General features: G+C 38.8%; 1 protein-coding gene across 6 annotated transcripts in view; it reads right to left on the bottom strand.

Moving 5' to 3' along the window:
* Nucleotides 1-763: 763 nt before the first annotated feature.
* Nucleotides 764-17,042, bottom strand: part of lingo2 (leucine rich repeat and Ig domain containing 2) — a 717,008-nt gene continuing 700,729 nt past the window's right edge. For all 6 annotated transcript variants that reach the window (XM_072587678.1, XM_072587659.1, XM_072587687.1 and 3 more), the window contains one exon: nucleotides 764-3,131. In XM_072587678.1, the coding sequence (XP_072443779.1) occupies nucleotides 1,278-3,131 (1,854 nt within the window). In that variant the 3' untranslated portion in view covers nucleotides 764-1,277. The remainder of the gene's footprint in view (nucleotides 3,132-17,042) is intronic.

Below are 17,042 nucleotides of genomic sequence, written 5' to 3'. Positions count from 1 at the left end.
TGGGCTGAGATGTATTTGGAAAAGTGGAAAGTGCACACTTTCCGACTCTGAAATCTAAAATAGCTGATGGCCAACACTTACCAAGTTCCAATTATCGTTTTCTACCCAGTAGCCCATCGTCTTTACAAAATGCTAAAGGACATAGATTCAATGGGCACTAATAAGCTTTTAGTAACTTTTCCAGTAGACCAATCTTCGTGCTGAAGTCTGGACACCAAGTTTTGGCAGACTACTGTTGATCATGGATGTGGGAAAATTTAAAGTCAGGGGAGAAATTACTTCTCCAGAAATGGGGCTCTGATAGGATGGAGATAGCAGAGCTATGGAATTATCAACAACATTAACCACTTTAGAATTATGTAGATTTTGGAATTTTTCTCATTCAGATACTTAGATAATCTTGATACCACATGATTTGTACCCCTCATCAATGCAAAAAATAAACCAATGTATGTATAAAATTCCAATTGTTTTAAAATTTCTTCACCAATTTTTGAAGTTTATTTTGCATTTAGATCTGATGGAGAAGTTAAGTTTTCACATTGAAATATTGTCATTGTACGATAGCCTTATGAACCTGTAGGTATACAAAGCATATAGCTTGGGCCTGTGTTTCAGCACTGCTTATTCTGCCCAAGTCCAATGCTGGCATGTCATGTACACCAAGAAACACTCCATTCATATTGCTTAAAAAAATGACTTCCATTAAAAAGTACAGCCCTACCACCTTCCCTCCCTCCCTCCCTCCCTCCCTCCCTTTATCTTTTATCATCTCCAGCCACCCACTCCAATCAATCCCCTCAGTGTTTTGCAATACAATCCACACTGATTTGGGGGCTCATCAACATTAATTTGTCCATGTGGAAATCCACTGATGCTTTACTGAAGATCTTCACCTTCCATTTCTTCTGAATTAGTACAGTTTTATACAAAATGTCAAATGATTTCCTCATTCACTTGAACAAGCAGTTTCCCAGTAAGATTAGTTATTACAGATGTGCAACATGGGCTGTCACTTAAACCAGGTTAGTGAAAGAATTCCAGTATTCACTGGTACTTCCTTCATTTCAATTCAAGGCACGGGCACTAGAAAAGCAACCCCAAATCCCCAGTTGCCGTGATGAACCATTTGTTGTACCATCAGAGGATACCAGCTCCCTAGTTGTGAGACATTCCAGGAAGCATTCTCTAAGGGAACATTTGGCCCCATAATGAGTGGACAGCATAAAGGTTTCTTGCATTTATTTTTTAAAAAGTGTAGCCTTTTGCTGTTGGTTCTATATCATCTTCATGTTGAACCTCCTTGTGCCTCCTTGCTCGGTATCAGCTGTGGCTCCGTTAGTCTTACGAGGAATGTATTCAATATCGATGTTGTTCTTGTGCTTGCCCTTCCCCCGACTCCACACAAAGAGAAGTAGGAAACAGAACAACACCACGCCAAGGAACGTGAAGCAACCCATGGCCGTGGATACCAATATAGTCTTGAGGTCCAGTGAAACTGTCATGAACACATGTGTCCCATTGGATTGGGTGTCATTTACCTCTGTCATGTACAGAGAGCTCCTGTTCCCATGCAGATTCTCAGAATGTCCCTTCACAACTAAGGTTGCTGAGAAGCTGTCATTCCCAGCAGCATTACTTGCAATACACATGTAGACTCCGCTATCCTGAACCTGGGTGAACTTGAGTTCCAGTGTGCCGTCTCCTAGCACTGTCGCCCTCCCGTTGGACTTGGGGGTGATTAGCCTTCTGTGAGGAGACTGCCAGGAGATAACTGGGAGAGGGTCACCATCGGCACGGCAAATCAATTGGGCCACTTGACCTTCATTGATCACTATATGCTGTGGACCTTTGTCACGTATTTGGGGCTTTTGGCAAGTGAAGTAGCTGGGCAGGTAAAGGTCATTGAAATCTTTAAATCGCATTCCTTTGATGTTTTCTGGTGAGGCACAAATTGGCTGCTCTTCTGAAAACCTCAGCATCTTTTTCCTTTGTAGGATCCACAGAAGCCGGCAATCACATGCCAGTGGGTTATGGTCTATACAGAGCACTTGGACGCTTTTCACAGATTGGAAAACGCTTTCCTCCAGAGTGTCCAACAGGTTATGAGACACATTTAAAACCCGCAAGATATGCAGCCCCTTAAAGGAACGAGGCTCAATGGTGAGTAACTGTGCGCTAACCAGGTGCAGTTCTTGAAGACGTATTAAGTCCTGCAACATGCCCGATTCAATGATGCTGATTGGGTTGTAGGACAGATTCAGGTATGCAAGGTAAATTAGATGCTTGAATGCCCCATAGGGTATTGCAGATAGGTTTGTATTGGTGATGGACAGATAGGTGAGATTGAGACCATGAAGACTGTTGGCAGGCAATACATCGAGCAGAGGCCAGTGATCAATCTCCAAGTATCTCAATCGATACAGCTTTTTAAAAGAATATGCATGGATGGCATTGATGTGGAGGTGGCACAGCCGGAGACGGATGAGATTGTGAAGGTGAGACAGTGCTTCTGTTGGCACTGCTGTAAGGTTACATTTCTCGAGGGTTAGCTGTTCAAGTGCAACCAGTCCACTGAAGGCTCGGTGTGAAATGTAAACCAAATCATTATCCCCCACTTCAAGAGACTTTAAGTTGTGTAAGTCCTGAAAGGTGTAGTCCAGCAAAATGACTATTTTGTTCTCGCTGATGTCCAGCATTGTCAAGTTAGACAGTCCAGCAAAAACGCCAAGGGGGATGAGTTTTAGACGGTTACTTCTGAGGCGTAGGGAGCGCAAGTTAAAAAGATTACTAAAAGATCCAGGTTCCAAGATTGTTATTATATTTTCACTAAGATCTATTACTTCCAGTAAGGTATATGATGAGAACTCATCCGGATTGATGTTTTTCAGTTTATTCTTGCTCAGGTCTAATATTTTGGTCTCAATAGGAATACCCTCAGGGATTACAGTCAAGCGTTTGCGATGGCAGGTGACGGATTTATTCTGTGCAGAACATTCACATCGGGCTGGACATCCCATTGTAGACCCAGTGAGAACAATGATGAGAGCCAGGCCTAGAAAGGGCTGCCAACACGATATCACTGTGTGAAGCATGACTTTGCTGATGCAGTCGACCATTCTGTCAATGGCCTAGGCCAGAGGAGAGAAAAGAATAAAAAAACTTTAGTTATTGAAACAAGATGTTGCCTGTTAGCACTATTAAATGATTCTGATGCAGCTTATGAACAATACGAATTAACATCTGCCATCAATAACTTGTCAGTTCAGCGATAGTAATCTGTACCATAAGCCAGATGAGTCTCTTACTTTTATGAGGTTGACTCATATAACTACTTGTAGAATAGCAGGATCTACCAATGTTACAATTAAACTTTCCTGTGATTTGGAATGGATGTTTCTTGCATTCTTTTCTTTTTAATCTCTTTGAATCAACGCAAGAGACTTAATTCAATAGACTAAGACATTCCATAGTTATAAGGATGCACAAAACAAAACAAAATGTGCTCAGAAACATTTTGGTCCATTGGTAAAATTTATTTTTGTATGTGAAACTACAAAATCAAAACACTGCTCCACATTGGTGGGTAGTCTTATTTTACATTAACAAATAAATCTTTTGACTTTTAAAAAATTTGGCTGTGCTAATGTCCTTTCACCATTGTGATCCATGTCTAAAGTGGAATTGCCTCACTGTAAAGTTTCAGTCTTTTGCTACCTGACTACCTGTAAATTGAGCTTCTTTCTTTGCATCAAAAAGTGTCTCTGTATCTAATCTCTTTCTTCATAGTCAGAAATTGCGATGGTTAAGCAAGGATTACCAGTTGCTCAAAACAGCTAATGAATAAGCATGAGGAAAATCAACTTCTGATTGTCTTGTTTGTCATCTGGCTCCTGACCCACAAGGCCTGGAATCTAACTGCATCAGACCTTCAGACTAATTAATTCCCCCTTAATTCTGCCCCCTTAATTCTGCAGTCCTTTACAGTTTTATTTTCCAAGACAAATGAACCCCATTGAAAAATATGGAATAGAATGATTCAGTGCAATTATTTTCTCATCTAGTATTAAGTAAAAGCTGCCTTCAAAGAAGCTGATGAAATGCACATGCAAAAGACACAAGGATCCAGTCCAGACTACACAGTGGCTTTCTTGCTGCAGATCTGATGCAATCAACAAGTGAATATAAACAATTGCTTCAATCAAACACTTTTTGTGCTGCTAAGTTAAAGCTTAGGAGGCTGAGGTGTAACTTGATAGAGGTTTATAAAGTCATGAGGGGCATGCATAAGGTGACAGGCAAGAGGTTTAAGAGGGACCTAAGGGTCAACGTTTTCAAGCAGAAGGTGGTGCAAATATGGAATCAGGTATCAGAGTAAGTGTCAGAGGTGAGTAAAGTTGCAACATTTAAAAGCCATTTGGACAGGTACATGGAAAGGAAAGGTATAGAACGATATGGGCTTCATGCAAGCAAGTGGGACTAATTCAGTTTAGGAAACTTAATTGACATGGATGAGTTGAGCCAAAGGGTCTGTTTCCAAGCTCGGAGACTCTGAAAATGCGAAGAAATACATAAAAGGCTAAAATTATCATCTGCTTGTGAATAATGTAAAGTAATATTGATTTTGGTTTGTTCTTATGTCACAATTTATATGCATTTCCAGCATCGCTTACGATTAGATTACTTACAGTGTAGAAACAGGCCCTTCGGCCCAACAAGTCCACACCAACCCGCCGAAGCACACCCACCCATACCCATTCCCCTACATCTAACACTACGGGCAATTTAGCATGGCCAATTCACCTAACCTGCACATTTTTGGACTTTGGGAGGAAACCCACACAGGAATTGAACCCCAGTCTCTGGCGCTGTGAGGCAGCAGTGCTAACCATTGCGCCACCATGCTGCCCACGCTGACACAGTACAGTTTCCATTGTAGACATGTGTCACCTATGATTATTAATCAATGCATGGAATAACTGGGTTAGCTTTTTTCAGAAATAGGTTAAAAACAATAACTTTACCACTTTGAGTTAGTCATATCAAACCTGAATTTCACATAAGTTTCCCATAACATGCTAATGTCTTACTTTTGTGAAGTCAACTCGCATATTAGAGATATCATTGAGATTAAATAATCAGACAAATTCATTGTACAAATTAGTTCACATGGAAGCAAATTAAATGGAGCAAAACATGTTTGCTACAGATCTTGGCTTAAAAGACCACTTATCATCAGCTGCAGCACTGAAGTAGCTTGGGACTATTAAGTTTCTAACAAATTGAAGCAAATTCAGGCCTGGGCAAGAGATCGTAAGCAGTTGGGAGAATTCAATAAATTGGAGAGGATTTTAAGATAATTTTTAAAAAATACTAAAAGCAATGTCCATTGTATTGTTATTTTTATGTACTTCATAGTAAAGCAAAAATAAATCTTTTGACTTTTTTAAAATTTGGGGCTGTGCTAATATCCATTCAAACCTACTGGTCTTGTTGAAATGACAGACAATATAGCCATGGGCTCTTGGAAGTGCTGCATGAGTGAATGTGTTCCATAATAAATCAACATTGCCTCACTTATTTGTGCTTGTGTAAGACTGACAAGGCATACTTATTGTCCATTCCTACTTGCCTATAAGGCATTTGGAACCATCTGCATAGCGTAGCAATAGAATCAAAGTAGGAAAGAAAGACTAGGTGTCAAGTTCTCCCCTCAAGCAGTTTGGTAAGTCAATTGATTCAATCAGCAGGTTTTCCTTAGTTTCTTTTATATTTTTCTATTGCTTGTCCCCAAATATTTTGAATTGAATTCAATTTCATTTCTTGCTACAGTCTGACCTGAACTTGCAACCTTTGTGCAACTAATCTAGTACTTGATACTGGAACACTTATTGGATTAACAATTACTTCTTCATTGTTAAGATAAACAAAAAACTGTCAAGCTGTGAACTTCTAATTAGAATTGATTAATATTACTACCCAATGTATATGCACATACAAAAGGCGCAACATGTGTGCAATAAGAATTAAGCATGTTTGCTTCAAAATAAAAAAAAATAGAATTTCAAGTCATCCTGGTATTGATTTTTCTCACATTTTGTTACCTGTCTTGTGTGCGCCAAGGCAAATCATTTTCCTGCTGTTCTGGTCCCTTGCTGACCTGAAAAGTTCTACCTATATAGACGTTTCAGTCCAGAAATAGGCCATGTAGCCTGATTGGTCTGTGCCTGGATTTATGATCTCTCACTCAACATTTCATCTATCCTTATCAAAGCAGTCTTCAGTTCTTTTCTCCCTTGTGCATACTATAACAGCATCTTCTTAAATATATTTTTACCATACTTCTCAATTATTCTTTGTCATAGCAAGTTCCAAATCTAATATTATCTAGGTAAATAAGTTATTTCTGAACTCTTCATGTGGTTTTTTTTGTAAATATCGAAAATTTATGGTTCTTTAGTTATGGATTCCTTATGAATAGAACCATTTCCTTCAAGTCTATCATTTGAAACCTCTTCATTTCTAATATTGAATTTTCTAAACAGAGCCTCAATATTTTCAGTTTTATTTGGTTATTATAAGCTCTGTTGCAGTATCACCTTTGGAAATATTTTTGTCACCTGTTTCAGAGCCCCCAAATGCAATTTTATAATGTGGCACTAGAAACATGCATAATACTGTAGGTTTAGTCTAACAAAGATGCTACATAAGTCTAACTTCTTTCCTTTTCAATTCTCTTGAGATGGGAATAAATGTCTGTGCTTTATCTATGTTGTATTGCCTTGCTTACCTGTATTGCTATTTTTAATAAAAACAAAACACTCTGGATGCTGGAGTTCCAAAATAAAAAAAAAGTGTGGAAAATCTTAGCAGATTGTGCACCAATTGCAGAGACAGAAAGATATTGTTTTGAGTCTAACATGACTACTCTTCCAAACCTAATCAAAAAATAGGAGTGCAGTGGCATGCTAATTGTGATTTCTACTCCTCAGAATGTCCAGCCTAGAATAATTGGACTGGACTTTCATTCTCAAGGCAGGGAGCACAAGTCATGAATTATCCTGAATGGAAAGGTGCTTGCTCCAGGTGCATGAGTATGGAATAAAGTCAGGCAGAATCCTCTGGATGAATATCAGGCTATAGGATCTGCTGGCTAAAGTAAACAATTTCAAGGCCCATCTTGGTTCATTGTGACTTTCCCAGTTTTTACTTCAATTTTAGACCCTCAAAGTCTCAGAGGTCAAAATTCATCACACATTGAAAATACCATTCTCTTTCCCACGCCCACTATGCCAACCTAGGCTTGACACATACCCCAATCACCCTTTATACCCTCCATGCTAGATTATTACCAACCCATTCCCTTCACCCACACAGCTCATAAAAATCTACACACTAATTTATTGACAACCTATACAAACCTATTTATCCTGCCCAAGCCCATTCATCCCTCTGTTCAAACTGACTCATATCCACCATGATCACACTTCAGGAGAAAATATTATGATTAAATTAAATAGGGGTCAAATATGTATTATAGCATTTGTTGTGATAGGAAAAAATAATGAAAAGCCTGAAATCTCATGAAGTTCTTAATACCTGTCAAAAGAAACAGACTTTTAGTCATAACCCAATACTGAAGACAACTATTAGTAAAGTACTTCTTTGAATTGGCAATAAAACTGTGAAGCTAGGACTCCCTACTGAGGCAATAATGTTGTAGAAATCAGCCAAGCATTAATAAAGACATTGTGTTAGCCCTGGGGTGGGGTTGGTGGTGGAATAGATCAGAATTTTTCTAACCAGGTTGTCACACATAACTCTTTTTAAACAATAATTGAAAAGCCTGCGAATTTAAATGACAGTTTGAGATCTTGTTTACTTTTCACTGATAAAGGTTAGACTGTTTCTAAATTAGTTCTAAATTGCCAATGCCCTCCGTTCTTCAAAAGCTTTTCAATCATTATAAATGCTTACAACTCCCACATTGCAGGTTAGAGTCCTTACCACACCAAGTGCAATCTGTTTAAACTCAGCACTGACTTTCGATAGCACTGCTAATTTTTGATCTCTTACTTGTATCATTCCCCTTAATTAAGAGTATATTTTTTTTGTTCACTTGTGGGATCCAGACATTGCTGGGTGGGCCAGCATTTCATTGCCTGTCCCTTGTTGCCTTTAAGATAATGATAGATCAGCTACCTTATAGAACTGCTGCAGTCCACTTGGTGTGGGTGGATGCACAACATGATTTGCCTGCTTCCTTCCCTCTCCTGGCGAAAGCAGAATTAATTATTGGGCATTTTGAGCAGGACCTCAAGATTGAAGTCTCACTTAGCAACTTCATGGGTTCTCACAATCTCCTTGACTCTCCAAAAGTGCTGTTTAATATTTCAGGACAATGACCCTCATTGGAACTTCACCACAGTTCTGTTGAATGGTCATCATCAACACCATCACAAATGCTGCCTGGCCTTCTGAATGTTTCCAGTATTTTTCACCAATCTCAGTTTTCCAACAGCTGTGGTATTTTGATTTTGAAAATGTAAGAATGGTTGGGTGAAGAATAATTGCTAGATTGCCCTACCTAGATTCAACGCAGTTCATTCATTGTCATCTGCCATAGGAGGAGGAGAAGGAAATCCTAAATAATTTTGCTGTACCCTATTACCACCATACACATGATAAAATGGGCATTGGATGAGGGAGAGGTGGAAAGAGGCTTAGTTTGATGAGAGATTATAATTCCTTGGTTTCCTCAACTATGTTACTGAGCAGGGCAGACCCCTCAAAACATTTTAAGAAGGTAGCCCAGACCATAATCTTTTTAGTTGTTTTAGGAAGATGTAATGTGAATATTCCAGGAGTGATGCAGCTGGTCAAACTGCTCATTTTTAAACAAACATAATTTATTTACAGACTACTGATTGTTCTGTCTTGTTTGTGTTTCAGAGTATAGAATAGCTGAACCTATCTGTAAACCCAACTGACTCTATCGCAACTTAATGATGCTGTTCCAATTTCCTGCAACATCCTCATAAACACAGTCCTTAGCAAAAGAGATAAATTCAAACACAGGTTCTTACAGGAGAGATGTTAGATGATGGCAAAGGGAATCAACCAAAGATTCCATCATCTAACAACCAAAGGCTGAAGCATGGAACCTCTTTTCACTGCAGCAATTTTCTTTTGCCCCCACAGTTTCTAACTGCTAAAACTAAACCAAACTGGAAAGAACTCTGAACTGGGAGAATCGGCCACTCCCCTTTCATTGTACAAGTGTTTAAATAAAACCTAAAAGTCCTTTTCCCTGTCTGTTGCCTTAAGCAGTATCTGTTAGCCGTAATAAAGTGGCCTTATCCCAGACAAATCAGAACCTCTGCCTCTTACAACCCCTTTTGAAAAAAAAATCAAGTGCAACATAACCTTGTTAAAGGAACAGCATTATCACAGGTATAATATTGTGTAAGCTGCTCTTATAGAGTTTAGTCACTAGCTTCAGTTAGAACTATGTCTTTGCTTCATCAATTCAAATTTTGTAAGCATGTGTGAGCTGTCTCCAATGATTGAGGGACAAACCACAGATTCACTCAAACATATACACAACTGACAATCCTTAAACGTAAACTGTAGTCACTACTTACATATCCATGAGTACATATAGAGCAGTGTAGATGGAGTTAGAACACATGACACTACACTGCACTCTCAAAAACACCACCAGACTGCATTAAGCTAGACTAGAAGACTCACATAAGGACACAGACATAAGCAAATGTAACTACAAGTCAGAGCCAGGTGTACCAATGGATACCAAAGTAAATTTAGCATTAATGTATAATAAATAGAGTTACTTTGAAGCCTAAGCCTGAAGACGGTTCTTGAGGTTTCTCCTCATCCAGTCTATCCCAAATGCAAACTCATAGGGCTGAATCTTACATTTTTTTTGACTAAGTTGAAGTCACACTGAGTTTGGCAGAGTGATTTTCACTCTGAGATCGAGCGAGTTTTCTCACTAAATTTTACCAAGCTTGCCATACTAATCACTGTTCCTGCTCCTATGGAAAGCATCATAGCTGATTTCCATCTTATCATACACTTTTCCCTAAGCAACTTGACATTCACTGGATATGACAGAAGTGACTGGTGTCCCTGGTGCTGGCAACTTCTTTAAAAGGAACCTTGAAAAACACCCATTTTGGACCCAAAATGTTTCGCTGTTTCTCTCTCCACAGATGCTGTCAGGGCTACTGAAATTCTCCAGTACTTCCTCTTTATGTTTTGGATATCCAGCAACTACAGTATTGGGCACTTTTCTAATTTTCTCCTACTGGAACTTCCCAGGGGAAATAGGATTCTAGTGTACAAATGCAATCATCTTTGTTCAATATTCATTTCCTTCCATTTTTTGCAGCCCAGAAAATCAAATGGCTTAAATTATAACAGCAGCTTTCCAGAAGGTTGTGAATTGAAATCTTCTGCTGTTAGAAGATAAAGCTTTGAAAAATAAATTCAAATCATTCTATTGAGGTATTGGTCAAGAAAGGATTGCCTTATATGTCAGTATATAGCATAGATATTTGCACATAAAGTACATAAAACATTTAGTAGTATGTATTAATTATTTATCAAAACAGCATTGCAGATGCCAGGGCGATAAAGAAGAAATATTGCAGATGCTACATATCTGAAATAAAAACAGAAAATGTTCGTCAATTGGCACTTTAAAAATTCTAGAGACTTTATGAGCTCATAGTCTCTGGTGCAATCCATCCTGTAGCTGCTGACAAGTATGTAGGATGCCTCCTTCATTGTCCTTTCAACAAAGTTCTTAAGCAGCATTACAGAGAGGCTTAACAGTATTGCGTTGCCTGAAGATGCCTGTGTGGAATGCTCTGTCCCAGAGGGAAGTGGAGGCCCAGTCTCTGGATTCATTTAAGAAAGAGTTGGATAGAGCTCTCAAGGATAGTGGAATCAAGGGTTATAGAGATAAGGCAGGAACAGGATACTGATTAAAGATGATCAGCCATGATCATATTGAATGGTGGTGCAAGCTCGAAGGGCAGAATGGCCTACTCTTGCACCTATTGTCTATTGAGAAATACTCATTTAGTCAGCGATGCCTTACTTCTGATATTTGGTGAATATGAAGTGCTTATAACAATTATACAGAATAATGTGGTGATAGATTGACTCATGGAATCATACCAAAGGGTATGTTATTTTAAAATGAAGTCTGCTTCGTAAATCTACCAGTCACTGCACTACACACAAAGCATGAAAGGTGCCGAGCAATCTATTTGCATTCTAAGCATTCTATTTCACTTAAATACCAATTTTAGGGAAGCTCAATCAACTGCAGTTGAGCATTCCTGAGCCACAGAAATACTTGGAGCATATCATTAAAACAGAATAAAAATTGAATTTGTGTAGAAACAATGACCTCTTCCGTTTTTAGAGATAGTATAGTGTCTGCAGGGTGATACACAATAGAAAGGAGATTTGTAGCTTCAATGCTGGCTTAACTGAAATCTGACTCTCAACCATGTAGTCTTCACCTCAAAAACTAATAAGGAAGGCTAGACAATAGTGAAGTTCTGAGAGCTCATTAAACACAAGTCTTCAGCTTGTGATGATGCTACTCCTTTAACAAGGTGATGTTGTCCTTGGTATTTTTTTCAGGAGGTTATAAAGACACGGGTTCTGAAATGTCTGGGGTTGATCTACTTGAAGAAACCTTTAAGCTTTAAAAAAAACTTGTACAATGAAAGGGGAGTGGCCAGTTCTCCTGGCTCAGTTTTTCTCTGGTTTGGGTTTTCTTTGGTTTGAGCAAGCAATCATTTGTGAAGTTGCTGGTCCCAAAGAATTAGGTATATGCTGATCCTCTCTCTCTCTGTCATCTCTCTCCTGTAAGACCTTGTGTTTGATTTTTCTTTTTTTTTTGCCAAGGGGTGTTTATGGGGATTGTTGCAAGTATTTGGAACAACATTATTAAATTTGGATAACTTGTTGGATTTTCGGATAGATTAAGTTATTCTCTTTTGTTTGTGTTTCATTCGGTAATCTTGCAAATAAATTCTGTTTTGTTTAAAACAGTGAGTGGGCCAGCTGCATCACTCCTGGAATATCTACTGTACACCTGCTTAAAACAACCAGCAAAAGTAGGGTCCGGGCTCCTTCCTTGAAATGTCTTGAGGGGGTCTGGCCTGGTTCATAACAGACTGGGGATTCTTTCCAAGATTTATTCTATAGTTCCAAATTGGGTTAGGGTTGTTGGACACAAAGGCTGCAAGTGGCAGGTGTTAGTGTCTTTTTCTCTGGGTGTTGATTTCAGTTGGTTAAACAGTGGTTGGGTTAGCAATGGCTCTTTCTGTCTCTGGTGCAAGGAGTCAAGGACGTCACAGAGCAGCTGTAGGACATTGTTCTGGGCAAGGGAGAACAGTCTGAGATTGTGGTCCATGTTCATATCAATGATAGAGTCATACAGTACAGAAACTGACCCTTCAGTCCAACTCCTCCATGCTGACCAAGTTTTCCAAACTAAACTCATCCCATTTGCCTGTGTTTAGCCCATATCTCTCTGAACCTTTCCTATTCATGTACCTGTCCAAATGAATTTAAATGTTGTAATTGTACCTGCCTTTACTACATCCTCTGCCAGTTCATTCCACACACGAGCCATCCTCGGTGTGAAAAGTTGCCCCTCATGATCCTTTTAAATCTTTCCCCTCTCACCTTAAACCTATGCCCTCTAGTTTTGGACTCCCCAACCCTTGGGAAAAGAACTTGACTACTCACCTTATCTGTGACCCTAATGATTTTATAAAGCTCTATAAGGGCACCCCTCAATCTCTTACACCCCAGTGAAAAAGGTCCCAGCTTATCCAGCCTCTCCTTATAAATCAAACACTCAAATCCTAGTAACATCTTTGTAAATCTTTTTGTAGCCTCTCCAATTTAATGACATCCTTCCTACAGTAGAGTGATCATAATTGTACCTGGACTCCAAAAGTGGCCTCAGCAACATTCCGTACAATCTCAACATAATGTCCCAACTCTTATACTCAGTGGCTTAAGTAAGGAAGGACAGCATGCCAAATGCCTTCATTAACACTTCATCTACCTGTGATGCAACTTGAAATGAACTACATACCTGAACCCTTATATTTGTGTTCTGTAACACTCCCCATGAATTATGTAAGTCCTGCCCTTGATTGTCTTACCAAAATGGAACACCTTGCATTTATCTTAATTAAACTGCATTTGCCACTCCTTGGCCTATTGGCCCAAATAATCAAGACTCCATTGAATTCTGAGATAAACTTCTTCACTGTCTACTATATCACCAATTTTGGTGTCATCTGCAAACTTACTAATCATGCTTCCTACATTCTCATCCAAATTGTTTAAATAGATACAAACAACGGTGGACCCAGCTCCGATCCCTATGGAACTCTATTGTTCACACATCTCTGAAAAACAACCCTCCACCATCACGCTCTATCTCCTACTGTCAAGCCAATTTTGTATCCATTTGGTAATTTGTCATTGAATCCCATTGATCTAACTTTACTAACCATACAGAACCTTGTCAAAAGCCTTACTAAAGTTCATGTAGGCAACATCTACCACTCTGCCCTCGTCTATCTTCTGTGACAAAAACCAAAAGGCACACTTCATTTTAATGAAGTTAAAATGAAACACTTAATCATAAAATCAGAAGTATATATTTCACTGTGATCAAGATCAGAAGAAGCATAAGCCTTGATGAAGTTGGATGAATTAAGAATGTGACTGAAAAGCATGACCTCTAAAGCTGTAATCTCAGGACTATTCCTAGTCTGACATGCTAGTGAGCATATAAACAGGAGAATTGAGCAACTCAACTGGCATAAGAGGCAAGTCATCAGATTTCTGAGGCATTGAGACCAGTTCTGAGGCAGGTGGCAACTGTAGAAGATGGACAGGATGCATCTTGGCAGAACCAGGGCTAAGATTCTCACAGGGAGGCTCACTAACATTGTTGGCAGAAGTTTTCAATTAGATTGATAGAGTGATGGGAAAATAAGAAAGAGCAAAACTCACAGAGAGAAACAAAACTGATAAAAAGTAGAAAAGTGTCAAGCGACAAAGCAAAAGCAAGTGTCAATGAGGATCAGATTAATTTAAAAAATGCTAAATTAAAAGAACATTATCTAAATTCATGTAGCCTTCAGAAAAGGTTCAAGGATTTGAATGCACAAATTGAAGTAAGCAGGTATAGTTTGCTTACCATTGTAGAGAAATGGTTACAGCATGGACAAGATTGGATACAGAGGAATAAGTTAAAAATACAAGCAGATAAGGTATCACTCTGAACCAGGGATGAGATCAACACATTAATAGAAAAGAATTTTAGAGCAAAGGATTAAGATGTTGAATCTTAGGTGATGATCTTACGTGACGATAAATGACAACCTGTCCTGGATTTCCCACATGGATGCAACAGTCAAAAAGGCTTAATGATGCCTCTTCTTCCTCAGGTGGCTGAGGAAATTCGGCATGTACACAAGGACCCCAGCAGCACCCATAGAAAGCATGCTATTGGGTGCATAATGGCCTGATATGGCAACTGCTCTGCCCAGGACTGTAGGAAACTACAGATGGTTGTGTGCATGTTCCAGACCATTACAGAAGCCAACCTTACATTCATAAACTCCACTTACACTTTTTGTTGCCACGGAAAGAACTGCCAACATCATCAAAGACCCCTCCCACTCTAGTAATGCTCTCCTACAGCCTATTCCATCAGGCAGAAGATACAGAAGCTTGAACACATACACCAATAGGCTCAAGGACAGCTTCTTCCCTACCATTATTAGACTCATGAATGGACTCTCTAGCCTCAAATAATGTTCATCTTGCTAATGTCGATGTTGCCTTGCGTACCTACTGTGCAGCATAACCTGTATGCCTCATTCTGTCTTAGCACCCTTCAACCTCAATGTCCCTGTTTGCTATGTTCTGCCTGCTTTTCACTGTATTTAGATACATGTGATAACAATAAATCAAATTGAATCAGTTTGGATCAGAGCTAAAAAACAAAAATGGCAGCAGTCATTGTTGGGAACTGTTAATTGGTCACCAAATTATAGTGCGAATGTTGGGCAGAACAAAATTCAAAAAATGAGAGATACAAATAATGTGTATAATATAGTAAAAATGGCATCTTTAACTTACACACAAACTGTTTTAACCAAATCAACACAAATACTGTTCAGGGTGAATTTTTGGAGTGTGTAAAGAGGTGGATTTCTTGAGTATTACATTGAGGAACCAACTAAGGATTGGGCTATTTTGGATTGAAGAAGGCACAATTAATAACTTCCTTGTAAAGTTTTGGGAAATAGTGATTATAATATGGTAGAATTTTATATTATGTTTCAATGCTATATAGTTCATTCTGAAAACAGAGTCTTACAGCCAAGGAAAGGAAATTGTGAAAGCAATGGAGATATTTTGACTGTGATGGATTGGGAAAATACAGTACAAGACTGTCCTGTGGATGGATAATCATTGTTATTTTCTTTAAACCAAGAGCTCAATTTCGGTTTTAAATGGCTTCATCTTATCTTGAAATGAGAAGGAATTTCTTCACTCAGTGCGTGGTGAATTGTTGGAATTCATTATCCAAGAATGTCATGGTAGCTCAATCATTAAACAGATTGAAGGCAGATACTGACAGATTTCTAGATACAAATGACATCAAGCAATACACAGATAATGGGGGGGAAATGGCATTAAGATAATGATCACCTATGATCTAACTGAATGGCCTACTCTTGTTTCCATTTTTCTATGTTTCGGACCAAGGTGGAATTTTATTAATTTTGATTGTGGAATCAAGTTGGATCGATGGCGTTAAGAGATGGATGGAGCACAAATTACTTGAATGGAGGAATAAGCTCACAATTTATGGCCACTTTAATTTTTCTGTTCCGACATTGTTAGATCCAATATAAAGTAAACTGCAACTTTCTCAATCAGCAAACACCCAGAGAAGACAATTAGGAAAGCATGGAGGATTTGGTCCTCATTTAGGGCACTGCAATGCCCTAAGATGCAATCATCACCATCTATGATCAATGTGACAGACAAATTACTTTTTTAATCATGATGTGGGCTTTTAAAGGAAAGAACCTTGACTGAATTTGAGAGGAAAAGGAAAATAAGTTCTGCTCTGTAGGCTGGTAATAATGGTCCAAGATAGGGGTGAGGAACCTGCAGCCTTAAGGCCGCATGCGGCATTCTAGGCCATTGAGGGTGGCCTTTTAAATGAATCCAAATTTTGCAGAACAAATCTTTTATTTTTTATTAATATGCTTTTTTCGTCCTTCATCATTTTTATGTTAATCTTAAAATTAATGTATTTAAAATACCAGAGAGTAAAAGAAAATTCAACAAAATAATCCTCACAGACTTTGAAATGTGTTGCTGGAAAAGCGCAGCAGGTCAGGCAGCATCAAAGGAACAGGAGAATCGACGTTTCGGGCATAAGCCCTTCTTCAGGAATGATTCCTGAAGAAGGGCTTATGCCCAAAACGTCAATTCTCCTGTTCTTTTGATGCTGCCTGACCTGCTGCGCTTTTCCAGCAACACATTTTTAAGCTCTGATCTCCAGCATCTGCAGTCCTCACTCAATCCTCACAGACTGACCGCCACAAATAAAAAAATGTGAATTTTGAAGAATCTATAATTGAAGTTTTTTGGATGAGGCCCTATTAGATTACAACTAACATAATGCAGCCTTCCAACATGAAAAGGTTCCCCACCTCTGTCCAAGAGGATGTAAAATAAGTTGTTTCAGTTGTTACAGTTTATTGGCTAGTAGACTGAAAACAGTTCCTATTTCCATCACTAATACCAATCTCACAGAAAGATGACAAGGCATTGAGTATGGCGATTAAACATTGGTGCATAGAGGGACACTTGGCTGAGGTTGGAGTTGACGCACATTGTTGGGATAAATAATAAATAGAAAACGTTATTTTGTTCTGTATTTA

The sequence above is a fragment of the Chiloscyllium punctatum genome, chromosome 2 (genome assembly GCF_047496795.1).
Source record: "Chiloscyllium punctatum isolate Juve2018m chromosome 2, sChiPun1.3, whole genome shotgun sequence".
Lineage (NCBI taxonomy): Eukaryota > Metazoa > Chordata > Chondrichthyes > Orectolobiformes > Hemiscylliidae > Chiloscyllium > Chiloscyllium punctatum.
Note: the sequence above shows the minus strand (reverse complement) of the source record. Positions and strands in the feature narration are given on the sequence as shown.